The sequence below is a fragment of the Hylobates moloch genome, unplaced genomic scaffold (genome assembly GCF_009828535.3).
Source record: "Hylobates moloch isolate HMO894 unplaced genomic scaffold, HMol_V3 SCAFFOLD_11, whole genome shotgun sequence".
Classification (NCBI taxonomy): domain Eukaryota; kingdom Metazoa; phylum Chordata; class Mammalia; order Primates; family Hylobatidae; genus Hylobates; species Hylobates moloch.
In genome coordinates, this window is record NW_026652286.1 from 80,967,767 (window position 1) to 80,987,067 (window position 19,301).

Sequence of the window (19,301 nt, forward strand, 5' to 3'; positions counted from 1 at the left end):
TACCTAATGCTAAATGACGAGTTAATGGGTGCAGTAAACCAACACGGCACATGGATACATATGTAACAAACCTGCACGTTGTGCACATGTACCCTAAAACCTAAAGTATAATAAAAAAAAAAGAAATATGCTGCTCCCCTCACCAAGCTATTACTTCATAGCTTGACGAAAAAGGTATCTCCTGGGACTTCCTGGGGTGATAGCTGGACATTGATTTAGTAGATTGCACATAACAGAAACAAATACACAATTCCCTGAACTTTTAGAAATCCTTTTTCTAATGGAAGAGGAATTAGAAAAAAATAAGAATGTGTAAACAGAAACTCAGCTGTACGTAAGAAAACCCAATTCCCCCTGAGAAGGAGAAAGAGCTGGAGTCCTTTAAAAATTAACTGTCTGTTTTTCTGTGGCTAGTGAGCCTTATCTCTCCTCCTTTCCCAGGCATTGTGAAGACCCTGTTTCTCTAGCTGTGCAGCTGCAAGGTCACTAGACAGATAAACTTAAGTCATAAAACATGTTTTCCTTGAAAAGTAAGAAATGATGTAATGCATGTCTCAATTAATTGAATAACTATCTTTGTTTCTCGCTTCTGTAATATGCTTCCCCCTGCACAGATCTTCCCCAACACCACGAAATGCTTAAAAGGTAACTTAACTCTTTGTTCAGGGCTCATTCCTTTGGATGTTAATCCGACTGGGCTGGTACACCTAAAATAATAAATATCCTCCTCAACCCCATCGGTCTCTCTGATTCCTTACCAATCCTGCTACACTACAGTATACCAGAGAAGTTCCAGCATTTTGCAAAGGTAGAACTTTGGTTGGCTCTACCTAAATCAGGCTTTGATTAGCTAACTTCATAGACCATTAACATAATTTCTGGCCAAAACATTAAATCCACAATCCCAGGTGAGTATGGCCATATCAGTAAGTTCGGCCCAGCCAACTCATGATCTAACAACCTTAGAATCCACCCTCACACAATGCTTCTGAGACTCCTGGCAATATAGATTAGTAATTTCTTGTAACTCTTCTGGTTTATAAACTATCTCCTCTTGGAGTGGACCTTGTACCTCTGTCTGGGCTGTCCTGAAATACAAATCTCATTGTGAGCTAAAGGCAATGAGAAATAGTAGAGGGGGAGTCCTGAGGAGAATAAGCTTAAGTGTGTGTGGCAACTGTGCCAGTGCAGTCACTGAAAGGCTTTTATGCAGAAAATGGCTGCTTCCCTCAAAAGGGAGAGCAAGGGTTCCCTACACCAACAAGGCACTTTGGAAGTTCAAGATTCTTAGCCTTGTGTATGTTTGCCCAAATGTCCTAATCCCAGGCCTCAGGGTTCTACTTCTTCCCCACTAGTGACCTTATCTTAGTGCAAAAGACGTGCCAGAGTTAAGCATCTGGTAGTACTGTGGGCATTGTAACCCTGTGACCCTTGCAATGGAACCCAGGGTTGCCCTCAACCCATGCTGTGGCTATGAGATAAGGGACCACTTCAGAGCTGCCAGGGAGGTCTTCTGATTTTCTGCACAGGTTTTTAAATTTTTTTTTTACTATTTTATTGAGGTATGGTTGATGTACAACTACACATATTTAAATTGTACAATGTACAGTTTTGACGTCTATATACCTGTAAATCCAACACTACAATAAAAAATAAATCTATCCATCACCCTCTGACGTTTCCTTGTACTCCTTTGGAATCTCTCTCTTTTTCCTCTTTCCTATCTCCAGACTGCTGATCTGCTTTGTGTCACTTCAGATTTGTGTCTTCTAGAATTGTATGTGAATGGAATCACATAGTATGTACTCTTTTTTGACAGATTTATTTCATTCAGCATTATTTTGAGGTTCGTCCATGCCATTCTGTGTATCAGTAGTTCATTCTGTTGTACTGCTGAGTAGTATTCCTTTGTGCAGATATCCTACCACTTGCTTATCCATTCACCTGCTGATGCACATTTGTGCTGTTTCTGGTTTTCCGCTATTACAATGACAAATAAACCAGCTATGAACATTCACATACAATCTTTCTGTGGACAAGTTTTTATTTCTCTTGGGTAAATATGTAGGGGTGGAATGACTAGATAGAATATTTGGTGTGTTTACTTGTTTAAAAAAAAAACCTGTCAAACCGTTTTCTGAAGTACACATTCTAATTTGCATTTGCTCCCTATCTTGCCAACAATTGGCATGACAGACTATTTTAGTCATTCTAGTGGGTGTGTAGTGGTATCTCATTATCGTTTTAGTTAGCACTTCTCTAATGATTAATGATAGTCACTGGTTGAGTTATGCTAATTTGCTATGTATATATCTTCACTGATAGAGTGTTTATTCAATTTTTTTGCCCACTTTAAAATGTGATTGAGAGGTTTTTTTTTTTTTAACATATTCTTGATTCAAGAACTTTGTCAGATATATATTTTGCAAATGTTTTATCCCTGTCTATGGCTTGCATTTTTATTTTTGTAACATGTCAATCAAAGAACAAAAGCTTTTAATTTTGATGAAGTAAAATTTTTTTGTTGTTGTTTTTTGAGACAAAGTTTCACTCTTGTTACCCAGGCTGGAGTGCACTGGCACAATCTTGGCTCACTGCAACCTCCGCATCCAGGGTTCAAGTGATTCTCCTGCCTCAGCCTCCCAAATAGCTGGGATTACAGGCACACACCACCATGCCCGGCTATTGATGAAGTAAAATTTAAAATTGTTTCTTTTATAGTTCCTGGCTTCTGTATCCTCTTTAAAAAATCCTGGCCAGAACAAAAAGCACTAAGATTTTCTCCTTCAATTACTTTTAGATGCTTTATGGTTTTTGCTCTTATATTTAGATCTATGATCTCTTTTCAGTTAATTTTACACATGCTGTAAGATAACACTCAAGTTTCATTTTTCTGCATTTGAAAATCCAATTTGTTGAAAAGACTATTTTTTCCCAATTAAGTTCCCTTGGCAACTCTGTTGAAAATTAATTAACAATATACATGGGGGTTTATTTATTTATTTTTTTGAGACAGAGTCTCGCTCTGTTGCCCAGGCTGGATAGTGCGAGGATAGCAGTGGCTGGGGGGAAAGGCTGACTGATTCCAAGGAATGAGTCATCTTGCTCACCTGATTATTAAGATTCTTCTCTGTTGAGATTGTTCTTTGGTGAGCATTCACATAGGACACAAGCATCTTCTCACTTGGTGCCCATCTGGAGAAGTCTGAACATACCTCTTCCCTAGACCACTTGTCACCAATTTTCTAACCATGTTCTTTCCAAATCCCTGACCATCCAGTCAAACCATCAGTCACCATCCATCTGTAGATCTACACTTCTGGCCATCTTTTCTTCCAGGCACAATATACAACCAGGTATGCTACTTGAGGTTCTTTCCCAGTAGAAGGATTTCCCTTCCCCTCTGTACTGCAAGTGAAGCTGTAATGTATATGGAACTTCCTGTGAGTCCCACCTTTTACTTGACCCCGTTAGGCCTGTTAGGACTTGAGTTTGACCAATGGAATGCAGAATAAATGTTGCTGTGACTTCCAAGATAAGGCCTTAAAAAGCCTTGTAACTTCCACTTTCTGTCTTTGATACTTTTTTGTGTTTGTTTCGAGACGGAGTCTCGCTCTGTCACCCAGGCTGGAGTGCAGTGGCGCGATCTCGGCTCACTGCAAGCTCCGCCTCCCAGGTTCACGCCATTCTCCTGCCTCAGCCTCCCGAGTAGCTGGGACTACAGGCGCCTGCCACCACACCTGGCTAATTTTTTTTTTTTTTTTTGTATTTTTAACTAGAGACAGGGTTTCACCATGTTAGCCAGTATGGTCTCGATCTCCCGATCTCATGAGCCGCCCACCTCGGCCTCCCAAAGTGCTGGGATTACAGGCGTGAGCCACCGCACCCGGCTACATGGGGGTTTATTTCACAGTTCCATATTCTGTTCCATTGACCTATATTTCTGTCTATATGCCAATACCACAATGTCATGATTACAGTAGCTTTATAAGTCTTGAAATCAGGCAGTATAGTTCTCCATTGTTGGGATTTGATCAGGCTGCTGGGAAAAGTATTAGTTATGATGGCCACAAAACCTTTTTGGAAGGCCTGAGGGTTTTCACATGACCTCGGTAACAGACCGGGCCAAAGGCAGCCTGGTCCCATTACCTTTAGTTAAAAAGATTAAAGTAGTAAACAACGGGATGTGGGGAAGTTTTATCTAGTTAGCTTGTTTACTCATGTGGTCCTAAGACAAGCCTTTGATGTGTGCTTTTTACCCGGGAAGTCCACAGTGTCAGTTAGCCTCTAATGGCGTTCACTCAAGCTTTTGTTAACTAATCTTAATGAATAAATGAGTCTCCCTAGCTGATGGGGTCCAGCCACAGTGACAAGCCTCTCTTGGTGTGTAGGCAGTTGGACACTCAGCAGGACTGGCAAAACAGAATATCTGTGGGTCAGTGTGCGTTTTATTCATCCGTCGCTTGGGTCAGGATCTGCGGGCAGACGCCCTGCAGCTAATGCCCTCTTGTGGGGAGCAATACCTCATTTCAAATTTGTTTTTTTCTCAAAATACTACATATTTCCTTAGTAAATGTTTCATCAACTTACATTTGCCTCATCCACTCTATTTTTCTAAGTTTTCTTTTCTTTTCCAAGTCTTGCCTTCTCTTCAGTTTAGAGAAATGGAATTCACTTTCCTTTTTGTCTTCCACCACCATACCATCAGTAGATAGCCAAAACTATTGAGAAACAAAAATGAATATACAAAATGTTGAAATATTGATTGTGAGGTTATCTGGCAATAGATAAGAACTTCTATGTGTTCAGTAGGAATATGCCAAGATAGAAATAGAGGAGAGGATAGATACTTTCAAGGTATTTCTAATTAAGTGATGGGCGAGTAGTACACTCAGCCTTCAGAAGCACATGCTACAGATAGATCAACAAAGTACTAGTGTACTGAGGTGCTTAATAAGTGTTTGTTGAATGGATAAACAGATATATTCTAAGAGTGTCTCATCTTCTCTCATGAATAGACCTGACCTACTCTTAGTGCTGATTGCTTTTAATGGCTCTAACCCTCAAGGAGTACAGCCACCCTTCAGGAATGCAGAAGTCCCTGTACCATGTCCTAAGACTTTGTGGTTTCCCCGTTATGACATTTTCTCCTAACTGGTTGTCTATTTTCCCCCTTCCAACTCATTCCCCCTGCTCTATCACACATACCCTAGATAATAAGGAGAGTTTGTTAATCATTCCAAACAGTATATATTTGCCCTTATTAAACCAGTTAACATGTTTACTACACTGTACTGAAATATCCTGTTTACTTGACTGTCTCCCTAATTGAAAGGCAAACTACTTAAGTCTATCCCCTGCATCCAGAACAATGTCTGGTATATGGTTGATATGCAATAGTTTATTATTAAACAAGTGAATGAATTCATACCTTGATCACTTTCACTTTTCATACTTGGTATATTCTTTTGTTTTTGTTGTTGTTGTTAGTTTGTTTTTTGAGACAGAGTCTCACTCTGTCGCTCAGGCTGGAGTGCAGTGGTGCCATCTCAGCTCAAAGTGCTGGGATTACAGGCATGAGCCACAGTGCCAGGTCATACTTAGTGTTAATATATTCAACATACCAAATTCTACAATCTGTATACTGGGTATATAATCTGCTGAGTACCAGAGAGTATCTAAAGATGGCCTAGATTCAAAGCTGATAATTAAAAGTAGAAATAAATGTAGTAAGAAAAAGATAAATTGCTGTGCCTTGAAGTATTATTAGCAACCCCTGAGTAGCTAACTTAAGCAAAATTTATCAATTAAATTACTAGGATTTATTATTTTAAAAAATAATTTTAAAATTAATTTTTGAAAAGATAAATGGGTTTCTAAATATGTAAGATTAAAAATTAACATTTCTCTTTTCTTACTGTATCAGAAACTGGCCTCCAGCCATTGTTTTCTATACGATGATACCAGCCACTATGATCCTCTTCCTGAAGATGATCATTTTTATTACAAGATGTATGCTTTGCTGGAAGTTTTGCATAATTTCTAGGGCTGTTAGCACACAGATCTTCAATAGGTCTGTGAGTAAAAATCTTATAGTATATATCAGGTGGAAATTTAACCTGTAGATGGAAAAGTTCAAAGAACCATTGTAATGTAACTACAAAAATGTTTTACATTTTAAAAAATTACATTGTTTCAATTTCATAAAAATGTGTTTTAAAACTACTAAATAAGCATTCATCCATACTTACTCCACCTAATCTGAATCGCACATGAATGCCAGCAGCAGCATCTAGAAGCTCTGCCTATAAGAAAATATATTATTCTTAAATATTATTCTTCAGGATTCTGTATGTATCAATTCAATATTTCTCACTCTATTATTTTAAATAACTGCTAAATATTGACTATTTAGGAAATAGGTCAGGTGAACCAACCTCAAATAATCAATTTTAAATTAGAAAAATTGTTTAAAAAAATTTTTTGAGATGGGATTTCACTCTGTTGCCCAGGCTGGAGCGCGGTGGCACGATCTCAGCTCACTGCAGCCTTAACCTCTTGGGCTCAAGCAATGCTCCCATCTTGGCCTCCCAGATAGCTGAGACTACAGGTGTGCACCACCATGCCTGGCTAATTTTGTATTTTTGTGTGTGTGTGTGTGGAGACAAGAGTCTTTCTATGTTGCCAGGCTGGTCTCGAATTCTTGGCCTCAAGTGACACTCCTGTCTTGGCCTCCCAAAGTGCTAAGATTACAGGCATGAGCCACTGTGCTCAGCCATTTAAAAATGTTTTTTTGGAATTAGAAAATATTTTATGAGGCCAGCCATGGTGGCTCACACCTGTAATCCCAGAACTTTGGGAGGCCGAGGTGGGCGGATCATGAGGTCAGGAGATCGAGACCACAGTGAAACCCCGTCTCTACTAAAAATACCAAAAATTAGCTGAGCACGGTGGTAGGCACCTGTAGTCCCAGCTACTCAGGAGGCTGAGGCAGGAGAATGGCATGGACCCAGGAGGCGGAGTTTGCAGTGAGCCAAGATCGCGCCACTGCACTCCAGCCTGGGCGACAGAGTGAGACTCTGTCTCAAAAAAAAAAAAAAAAAGAAAGAAAGAAAAGAAAAGAAAATATTTTATGAGCTAAGGACTTAGTTTCTTATGGACATCTATGGCAAATGAAAAAATGATACCAAACTGTTTCCTCTTTATGCAATATATAAACATAAAAGCCAAGTAATTTTTTAGTCATAAAACTTAACTTTTAAATAACTCCTCAAATAATACATATAAAATACTATCTTGCAGGTAAATTCAAAGAAAAACCTATGACTGATCAACCTAAATTGAACAGTAGATGACCTTTCCTAATTAGCTATTGTTAAATTTAAAAATCCATGTTTAAAATTCTGGGCCAGGCGTGGTGGCTCACACCTGTAATCCCAACACTTTGGGAGGCCAAGGAGGGTGGATCGTTTGAGGTCAGGAGTTCTGAAGCCAGCCTGGCCAACATGGTGAAACCCTGTCTCTACTAAAAATACAAAAATTAGCTGGGTGTGGTGTCGGGTGCCTATAATTCCAGCTATGCTGGAGGCTGAGGCAGGAGAATCGCTTGAACCAGGGAGGTGGAGGCTGCAGTGAGCAGAGATTGCACCACTGCACTCCAGCCTGGGCAACAGAGACTCTGTCTCAATAAATAAATAAATAAATAAAATAAAATTATGTAAGAATTGTATATAATAGGTTTTCTAGATTTTAGTTTGGTATGCAGCACCAAATGGAAAGTAGAGAAAAAAATTCTTGGTCCTTTATCAGAAGACAGTTCAATCTTGTCTCCTGATCATATCAGGTTAGATCGGAAAATAGATGTTATTCAACCTATAGAGTCTTAAAGACAACATTAATTTTGCAGAATAATCTTCTCTTGACTAAAACTTTTATGAATTCAAATATGAAGTGTGAGATCCTGTTATAAAACATATTTTCTATATTTGAGCCATAATAATATATACACATTTTTTTCACTAAGGTGGATGGATCTTAAGTGTACAGCTCCATGAATTTTCACATATGTATTGTACTCTCTTGTGCTTGGCTTATTTTGCTCAACATGAATCTGTGATAAATCTCTAAGATTCGTGTATGTAGTTGTAGATAGCAGCAGTTAGTTCTTTTTCACTGCTATCTACCATTCCATCATATAATAGAATATATGACAATTTATATTATTGTTGGACATTTGATATGTCTCTAGTTTTGGGTTAAAATGAATAAAACTACTGTGAACATTCATTTTCATGTCTTCTGTGGGTTATAGCAATCATTTCTCTTTGTTACATACCCAGGAATGAAACATGAGAGGTCATGAGGTATATATGGTATGTAAGTATACAGATGGCCCCGACTTAAAGTGGTTCAACTTACAATTTTGACTACAATGCTGTGAAAGTGATACGCATTCAGTAGAAATCATACTTCACATTTTGAATTTTGATCTTTTCCCAGGCTAGCAATATGTGGTATGATGCTCTTGTCGTGATGCTGGGCAGTGGCAGCAAGCCACAGCTTCCAGTCAGCCACATGATCACGAGGGTAAACAACTGATACTCTACAGCAGGGGTCCCCAACCCCCAGGCCATGGACTGGTACCACTCCATGCATGGCCTGTTAGGACTGGGCCACACAGCAGGAGGTGAGTGGCAGGAGCATTGCTGCCTGAGCGCCCCATCCTGTCAGATCAGCAGCAGTATTAGATTCCCATAGATGCACAAACCCTCTTGTGAACTGCACATGCACAGGATCTAGGTTGCACATGCCTTATGAGAATCTAATGCCTGATGATTTGCAGTGGAACAGTTTCATCCCAAAACCATCCTCCACATCCCAAGTCTGTAGTAAAATTATCTTCCACTAAATCGGTCCCTGGCACCAAAAAGTTAGGACTGCTGCTCTACAGTATAGACTAAGTTAAATTGGTAAGTTATGTTTGGCAGGTTAGGTATATTAAATGCAGTTTTTACTTATGATATTTTCACCTTACAATGAGTTTATCTTAACGTAACCCTGCCATAAGCCAAGGAGCATCTGTAATTTGCTGTACTAGTGACTACCAAAGAGTTTTCCAAATTTTTCTAACAACCCCCCCACCAGCAATATACGAGAGTTCTGGTTGCTCTGTCTCCTTATCAACATTTGGTACTGTCAATCCTAATTTTAGCCATTCTGGTGGGGTTATAATGGTAGCTCATTGTAGTTTTTAATTGTATTTTCTTATGACTAACCATGCTGAGCACCTTGCATATGCTTATTGGCCATATGGATCTATCAGTCATGCTAGTGGTTTATCAATTTTATTAACATATTCAATGAACCAACTGGCTTTTATTTGCATAGTGGCACCATCATGGTTCAATGCAGCCTCAACCTCCCTGGCTCAACTGATCCTTCTACCTAACCATTCCAAGTAGCTGGGACTACAGGCACGCACCACTGTGACAGGCTAATTTTTTTTATTTTTTGTAGGTAAGGGATTTCTCCATGTTGCCCAGGCTGGTCTCAAACTCCTGGGCTCAAGTGAACTGTGCAACTTGGCTTCCCAAATTGCTGGGATTACAGGCGTGAACCACCCTGCCAGCCACTTCTACTTTCTGTTCATTGATTTCTGATTTTATCTTCACTATTTCCTTCCTTTTACTTTTTTCTTTTCTTTTCTTTTTTTTTTTTTTTTGAGACAGAGTCTTGCTCTTCCGCCCAGTCTGGAGTGCAGTGGCCCGATCTGGGCTCACTGAAACCTCTGCCTCCTGAGTTCAAGCGATTCTCCTGCCTCAGCCTCCTGAGTAGGTGGGATTACAGGCACATGCGACCACGACTGGCTAATTTTTTCGTATTTTTAGTAGAGATGGGGTTTCACCATGTTGGTCAGGCTGGTCTTGAACTCCTGACCTCATGATCCCCCTGCCTTGGCCTCCCAAACTGCTGGGATTACAGGAATGAGCCACCATGCCCGGCCCCCTTCCTTTTACTTTCTTTGGTATTAATTTGGTTATCTTTTTCTAGCTTGAAGTGTAAACGTTGTAAATTGATTTTTAATTTTTCTTCTTTTCTAATATTTGCATTTAGAGGTATAAATTTCTGTCTGAGCTCTACTTTAGACACATTCCACAAGTTTTGATGTCGTATTTTCATTATGACTTAGTATAAAATATATTCTAATTTTCTCTTTTAATCCATAGATTATTTAATTTCATGTGCTTAATTTGCAAAAATTTGGTGGTTTTCTACTTCTGTATTCTCATTAATTTTTAGTTTAATTCCACTGGGACTAGAAAACATTCTCTGTGATTTCAAAACTTGGAAATTTGTTGAGACTTTCATTAAATCCAAGCATGTGATCTATTATGGGAAACATTTTCTGTGCACTTAAAAACAACATTACTTTTGCAGAACTGTAGACATTTTGCAGTGTTGCAAAAGTAGTGACAGTGTTCTCTCTATATATCAATTAGGTAAAGAATTTAAAATCTACAATATCTGTACTAAATTTTTTTGCATGCTTGATTCTATCAGTTACCAAGAGAGTTGTGTTAAAATCTTCGACTATGCTTGATGATTACTGTATTTCTTCTGGTAATTATGTAAGTTTTTGTCTTATAAGTACAGAATTTTTATATTTCTCTATTGAACTGACTATCATTATGAAACTGCTCTCTTTATATCTCACAAAACTTTATCCCTTAAAGCTTAATTTGTCCAATACTAACATAAAGACACTGATTTTCTTTTTCTTTCTTTTTTTTTTTTTTTTTTTTTTGAGATGGAGTTTTGCTCTGCCATCTAGGCTGGAGTGCAGTGGTGTGATCTCAGCTCACTGAAACCTCCGCCTCCCAGGTTCAAGTGGTTCTCCTGCCTCAGCTTCCCAAGTAACTGGGATTAACTTTTGCCTGACTAAATTTTATATTTTTAGTAGAGACGGGGTTTCACCATGTTGGCCAAGCTGGTCTCGAATGCCTGACCTCAAGTTATCCACCCACCTCGGCCTCCCAAAGTGTTGGGATTACAGGCATGAGCACCGTGCCTGGTCTGACTTTCTTTTAATAAAAGTTTGCATGATGTATATTTTTCCATTGTCTTATTCTTATTGTTTTATATTCTTATTGTTTAAAGTATGCCTCAAAAATAATAAATAGATGGGGTTTTTGTCAGTCTGACAACCTTTGCTTTCATTTGGGTTCTTTAGCCTATTTACATGTAAAACATACACATGAAATCATATAAAATGCTCAATTAAAACCAGAGAAGGCAGAAAAATAAAGGAATACAGAAAAAAAAAATGGGAACAAACAGGAAACAATTACAAATACAATAAATATCAATTGAACTATATCAATAACTTTAAATGTTAATGACCTACATATACCAATTAAAAAGGGCAGATCAGAGACTGTCAGAGTGGATAAAAAATCAAGACCCAACTATATGTTATCCGCAAGCAACCCACTTTAAATATAAAGACACAGATTAATAACAAAGAAAAGAACAAAGACCAATCTGGGCAATACAGTGAGACTGACTCCACACAAAAAAACTTAAAATTAGCTGGGTGTGGTGGCATGCACCAGTAGTCCCCAGCTACTGCAGAGGCTGGGGCAGGAGGATCACTTGAGCCTGGGAGGTCAAGGGCTGCAGTGACCCATTATGACACCACTGCACTCCAATCTGGACAACAGAGTGAAGCTTTATCGAAGAGGAAGAAAGAAGAAAGAAGAAAGAAGAAGAAGAAGAAGAAAGATATATGATACTAACACTAATAGAATGAAAGCTGAGCTGCTATATTAATTTCAGACAAGGCCAAATTCAGATCAAGGAAAACTGTCAGGACTAAATGGAGCATTACATGATGATAATGTATGTACTTAACAACAAAGCAGCAAAATATGTGAAGCAAAAACTGATAAAACTGCAAGAAAAAATATAGTAATTTACTATTATAATTGGAGATTTCAATACCCCTCTATCAGTAATTGACAGATTCAGCAAGTCAGAAAACCAGTAAGGCCATAATTGAACTGAACAGCAGCATAAATTAACTGGATCCAATTGACATTTATAAAACACTTATTTGAACAACAGAATATATATTCTTCTCAAGCACAGACAAAATATTTGGCAAGACAGACCACGTTCTGGGCCATAAAACACATCTTAATACACTTTTTTATTTGTACAAATTTGTGCAGTATATGTGCAATTTTGTTACATGCATAGAATGCAGAGTGGTCAAGTCAGGGCTTTTAGAGTATCCATCACCCAATTAATGTACATTGTATCCATTAACTAATTTCCCATCATCCACTTTCCTCCAACCAGCTCATCCTTCCAACTCTCCATTGTCTATCACTCCACTCTCTACGTTCATGTGTATAAATTTTTGGCACCCACTTCTATGTGAGAACATTTGATATATATATAAGATCTTGTCATCAGTAAAAAAAGATAATCTGACTTCTTATTTTCCCATTTGAATGCCTTTTATTTCTTTCTCTTGCCTGATTGCGCTGGCTAGTACTTCAGTACTGTCCTGAATTGGAGTGGTAATAATGAGCATCCTTGTCTTTTTCCAGTTCTTAGAGGAAGTGCTTTCAACTTTTCCACATTCCGTACAATATTAGCTGTGGATTTGTCATATATGGGCCTATCTTAACAAATTTAAAAGGAATAGAAATCATACAAAGTATACTCTCACACCTCAATAGTATTAAACTAGAAATCAGTAACAGAGAGATAACTGGAAAACCCCAAAACTTGAAAATTAAACAACACACTTCTAAATAACAAGTAGGTCAAATAAAGAGTCTCAAGAAAAGTTAAAAATACTTTGAAATAAATGAAAACGAAAATACAACTTACTAAAATTTGAGGGATTCAGCAAAAACAGAGCTTACAGGAAAATTTATAGTACTGAATGTGTGTATTAGAAAACAAAAAATATCTGAAAGAAATAATCTAATGTTCTGCCTTGAGGGACTAGAAAAGCAAAGTAAATTAAATTCAAAGCAAGCAGATGAAAATAAATAATAAAGATTACAGCAGAAATCAATGAAATTGATAATAAGAAATCTATAGAGAAAATAAAAGAAACAAAAAGCTGGTTTGAAAAGATCAATAAAATTGATAAGCTTCTGGCTAGGGTAACTAAGAAAAAAAGACAGATATTACATATTACTAATATCAGAAATGGTCCTTGTCATTTCTGTCTAATTGAATACTTTATTGTCATGATGACAGTTACTCTTCATGGACATCTTAATCTTCCACACACATCCCCTTTTTTTGGAATAACATTTGGAAAGAATGAAAATGGTGAAGGAAAAAAAAGAAACAAAATAGAGGTCATCACTACTGATTGCATGGACACTAAAAAGGATAATAAACAAATTTTATGAGCACAAATAACTCTATGCCCTCAAATTTTATAACCTAGATGAAAGGGACTAATTCCCTAAAGACATAATCTACCAAAAATCACAGAAGTAGTACATAATTTTTTTTGTTGTTTTTTTTTTCTTTGAGACAGAGTCTTGCTCTGTCGCCCACGCTGGAGTGCAGTTGTGCGATCTCGGCTCACTGCAAGCTCCACCTCCTGGGTTCACGCCATTCTCCTGCCTCAGCCTCCCGAGTAGCTGGGACTACAGGTGCCCGCCACCATGCCCAGCTAATTTTGTTTTGCATTTTTAGTAGAGACAGGGTTTCACCATGTTAGCCAAGATGGTCTCGATCTCCTGACCTCGTGATCCACCCACCTCGGCCTCCCAAAGTGCTGGGATTACAGGCGTGAGCCACCGCGCCCGGCCAGAAGTAGTAGATAATTTTAATAGGCCTATCTCTATTAAAGAAATAGAATCAATAATTAAAACTTTTCAAAACAGAAAGAACAAGGCCCAGATGGATTCACTGGTAAATTCTACCAGACATTTAAATAAGGAATTTATCTTACTATTTACAGTCTCTTCCAGAAAATAAAATCAAAGGGAATACTTCCTAACACATTTCATGAGGCCAGCATAACCCTAATACAAAAACCACACAGAGACATTACATGAAAGGAAAACTAGGCTGGGCGCGGTGGCTCACGCTTGTAATCCCAGCACTTTGGGAGGCCAAGGCGGGCGAATCACGAGGTCAGGAGATTGAGACCACAGTGAAACCCCGTCTCTACTAAAAATACAAAAAATTAGCCAGGCGTGGTGGCGGGTGCCTGTAGTCCCAGCTACTCGGAGAGGCTGAAGCAGGAGAATGGCGTGAACCTGGGAGGCGGAGCTTGCAGTGAGCCAAGATTGCGCCACTGCACTCCAGCCTGGGCGACTGAGCAAGACTCCATCTCAAAAAAAAAAAAAAAAAAAAAAAAAAAAAGAAAGGAAAACCATAGACCAATATCTCTCATGAGCATAGACTTAAAAATCCTCAAAAAATTAGTAAGTCAAATCCAACAATGTATAAAAATAATTATACACCATGATCAAGTGGGATTTATTATGTGAGGCCACTATTACATTGTATCAACAGGCTAAAGAAGAAAAGTCATATGATCATATTAGTAGATGCAGAAAAAGCATTTGACAAAATCCAACACCCATTCATGATAAAAACTTTAGCAAACTAGGACTAGAGGGGAACTTCCTCTACTTAATAATATCTACAAGAAACATACACCTAATATCATACTTAATGGTGAGAAACTAAATGTTTTCCTACAAAGATGTCCCCTCACCTTTTCTATTCAACATCACACTGGAAGTCCTAGCTAATGCAATAAGACAAGAAAAGGAAATGAAAAGTATACAGATTGAGAAGAGGGAAAAAAAACTGTCTTTGTTCACAGATGACATGATTATCTATGTTAAAAAATCCCAATGAATCACAAGGTTAATATACTAATCAACTGCTTTATTATATACCAGCAATAAGCAACCGGAGTTTGAAATTTTAAAACACAATGTCATTTATATCAGCATGCAAAAAAGTAAAATACTTAGGTATAAATCTAACAAAATATATAAAAATCGATATGAGGGAAACTACAAGACTGTGATGAAAGAAATCAAAGAAGATTTAAATGAATGGAGAGATATTCCATACACCTGAATAGGAAGACTCAATATTGTCGAGATGTCTCTTCTTCCCATCTTTCTTGATCTATAGATTCAAGGCAATCTTAATAAAAATCCCAGGAACTTATTTTATGTATAAGGACAAACTGATTATAAATTTTAAGTGGAAAGGCAAAAGACCCAGAATAGCCACTATAATGTTGAAGGTGAACAACGAAGTTGGAGAATTGACACTACCCAACTTCAAGACTTACCATGAAACTACAATAATCAAGACAGTGTGGTACTGGTGAAAGAATACACAAATGAATCAATGGAACAGAAGACAGAGCCCAGAAACAGACCCACACAAACACAGTTAACTATTCTCTGACAAAGGAGCAAAGGCAATTTAGTGGAGAAAGAATAGTCTTCAACAAACGGTGCTGGAACACCATTTGGACATTGCGGGAATCCACATTCAAGAAAAAAAAAATCTAGACAAAGATCTTACACCTTTCACAAAACAGTAACTGAAAATGGATCATAACTTAAACGTAAAATGCAAAACTATATAACTCTTAGAAGATAATACAGGAGGAAATCTAGGTGAGCCTGGGTTTGGTGATGACTTTTTAGATACAACATCAAAAGCATAATAGATAGGACGGACTTCATTAAAAAGTTGTACTCAATGAAGGGCATTAAGATAATGAAAAGACAGGTCATAAACTGGGAAGAAAATACTTGCAAAACACATATCTGATAAAGGGCTGGTATTTAAAATATACAAAGAACTCTTTAACCTTCACTGTAAGAAAACAAACAATCTGAATTAAAAATGGGCAAAGGACCTGTAAAGCTATCTCACTAAAGAAGATATACAGACGATACATAAGCATAGGAAAAGATGGTCAACGTTGTATGTCATTAAGGAATTACAAATTAAAACAGCAATGAGGGCCCGGGCATGGTGGCTTAAGCCTGCAATCACAGCACTTTGGGAGGCTGAGGCAGGTGGATCACTTGAGGTCAGGAGTTCGAGACCAGCCATGGCTAACATGGTGAAATCCCGTCTCTAGTAAAAATACAAAAATTAGACGGGCGTGATGGGGTGTGAATTCCAGCTACTCGGGACGCTGAGGCAGGAGAATCACTTGAACCTGGGAGGCAGAGGTTGCAATGAGCTGAGATTGTGCCACTGCACTCCAGCCTGGGCGACAGAGACTCCATGTCAAAAGAACAACAACAAAACAAAAACAATGAGATACCTCTATGCACCTATTAGAATGATCAAATTCAAATACTGACAATACTAGATGCTAGCAAGGATATGGAGTTGTAATTCTTTGCTGGTGGGAATGCAAAATGGCACAGCCACTTTGGAAAAAGTTTGGCAGTTTCTTATTGAACTAAATCTACTCTTACCATCCATCAACAGAGAATTTAAAAGTACAACAGCAAGAGTATATATGTCAAAGGGGATAATGAGAAATAAGTGCATTGTCTGGGAGAAGATAAAAATGCAAATCTATATATGATTTCACAAGTCAAATATGCATGTTGCAATCTCTTAAGTGTAAAAGAATGATAATATATAGAGAAAAATATAAAACAAAAAAACTCATTCCCATAGAAGGCCATAACATGTTGAAAAAGAACGTAGAATGTCTGAGACATACAGAGAGTAAACAGTAACAGGGCAGATTTAAATCCCCAAATATCAGTAATTACATTACATGTGAATGAAGTAAACGTTCTGACAAAAGACAAGGAGTATCCTACTGGATAAAAAATGTTAGCTAACAACCTGCTGCCAGGTCAGGTTCGGCGGCTCACGCCTGTAATCCCAGCACTTTAGGAGGCCGAGGCGGGAGGATTGCCTGAGTTCAGGAGTTTGAGACCAGCCTGGGCAAGATGGCAAAACACCATCTCTACTAAAAATACAAAAAGTTAGCCGCGTGTGGTGGTGCATGCCTGTAATTCCAACTACTGGGAAGGCTGGGGAATAGGAATGCTTGACCCCAGGAGGTGGAGGTTGCAGTGAGCTGAGATAGATAGTGCCACTTCACTCTAGCCTGGGCAACAGAATGAGACTCTGTCTCAAAAAAAAAAAAAAAAAAAAAAAACCTGCTGCCTACAAAAAGACACAGCAAAAATGTAAAGATTCAGAATGTTGGAAGTAAAATAACAAGAAAGATATACCATGCAAATAAGAGACAGTTGCTGTGCACATGTTCTCACTCATAATGGGAGCTGAACAATGAGAACAAATACATGGACACAGGGAGCAGAACACCACACTCCGGGGCCTGTCGGCAAGTGGGGGGCTAGTGGAGGGATAGCATTAGGAGAAATACCTAATGTAGATGAAGGGTTGATGAGTGCAGCAGACCACCATGGCACGTGTATACCTATGTAACAAACCTGCACATTCTGCACATGTATCTCAAAACTTAAAGTATGATAATAAAAAAATGAAACACAATATTATTGACAATAAAACTTTCTGATTTGTTAAAAAAAAAAAAAGAGACACTTGGTGTGGTTGTATTAATACCAGAAATTTGAGACCTTAAGGGACACACTTTATAATGATAAAATGTTCAATTCAAGAGAGATACAATAATCTTAAGTATTCACTTAATAACATGGTCTCAAATATATACAAACCACCAGAAAAATAGACAAATCTTCAGTCATAGTGGAAGCTTTTAATACATATCTCTCAGTAACTGATAGTATAACTAGACAAAGATATTCAGTAAGGCTATAGAAGATTTGATCAACATAACTGAAAAACTTGACCTAATTGACATCTATGCAATACTATGCTCAATAACTAATATATATTCTTTTCAAGTACAGATAAAAATTTATAAAAAATAGACAACAGAGGATTGAAAGTACAGCACAATCAAGATAAGGGCTGAGAACAAAAAGACAACTGGCTAACTTCCAAATGTCCAGGAATTTAAAAGTACAATTCTAAATAACTAAAAGTAGAAATTTTAAAATATTTTGAATTGAATTTGATATGAAAATATGACATATCAAAACTTGTAAGCTGCAGCTAAAACCATTCTTAGATAAAAATTTATGTCCTTAAATACATATACCAGAAAAGGCTACAAATCAATAAATTCAGCATCCATTTCAAAAAGTTAGAAAAATAACAGCAAACAGAATTCAAAGAAAATATAAAGAAGGAAATAATAAACAGCAGAAAATGATGAGGTAGGACACAAATGAACAATACAAAGAAACAACAAAGCTAAAAATTGTTTTTGGAAAAGACTAATAAAACTAATAAACTCCAAAGAGACTGCTCAAGAAAAAAAAGAGGAGACGCAAATAACCAATACCAGGAATAAAATAAAGATAACTATTACAGATTCTAAGACATTAGAAAGATCATAAAAGGTATTATGAATAATTTTAAGCTAATAAATTTGAAAATTTAGATGAAAACTTCCTAGAAAACTATAACTTATCAAAGCTAGCACAAGAAGAAATACAAAATAGAAATAGAACTATAATTCTAAATTGAATGTAATTTAAAATCTTTTCATGGAGAAAACTTCTGGCACAGATGGCTTGATGAGTAAATCCTTACAAAGTACATTTAAGGATGAAATAACACTCAATGTAAAAAAGCAATTCAGAAAATAAACAGAGTAGAAACATTTCCCAGTTTGTTTTGGGAGGCCAGCTAAATGTGATACCAAAATCTAACAGAGACAGTAAATTACATGTTCTGCAGGAACACAGGTGCAAATATTTATATCAAATATTAGCAAACTAAATTCAGTGATATTTTAAAGGGATAAGATAATCATAACCAAAATGTACCTATTCTAGGAATACTAAGAAGATTTAACATTCAAACAAAAAATAAGAACAAAAGAAAAATAGTATCTCAATTAAAGCAAAAAAGGTCTCATAAAATTTAGCATCTGTTCTTGGATTTCTAAAAAACTATTGTCTGGGCACAGTGGCTCATGTCTGTAATCCTAGCACTTTCAAAGGCCAAGGCAGGAGGATTGCTTGAGGACAAGAGTTCGAGACCAGTCTGGGCAACAAAAAAGGTTTAAAAAATTAGCTGGGCATGGTGGCCCACACCTGTGGTCCCAGCTACTTGGGAGGCTGAGGTGGAAGGATCACTTGAAACCAGGAGGTTGAGGCTGTAGTGAGCTATGATGGCACCACTGCACTCCAGCC

At 37.5% G+C, this 19,301-nt stretch overlaps 1 protein-coding gene across 4 annotated transcripts in view; it reads right to left on the reverse strand.

Moving 5' to 3' along the window:
• CUNH11orf65 (chromosome unknown C11orf65 homolog) overlaps positions 1–19,301 on the reverse strand; it is a 212,173-nt gene that overhangs the window by 143,833 nt on the left and 49,039 nt on the right. For 3 of the 4 annotated variants that reach the window (XM_058424503.1, XM_058424502.1, XM_032167314.2), the window contains exons 4-6: positions 6,252–6,305; positions 5,919–6,119; positions 4,591–4,721 (exon numbers count right to left, since the gene is read on the reverse strand). In XM_058424503.1, the coding sequence (XP_058280486.1) occupies positions 4,591–4,721; positions 5,919–6,119; positions 6,252–6,305 (386 nt within the window). The remainder of the gene's footprint in view (positions 1–4,590; positions 4,722–5,918; positions 6,120–6,251; positions 6,306–19,301) is intronic. The other variant, XM_058424504.1, reaches the window with a different exon arrangement.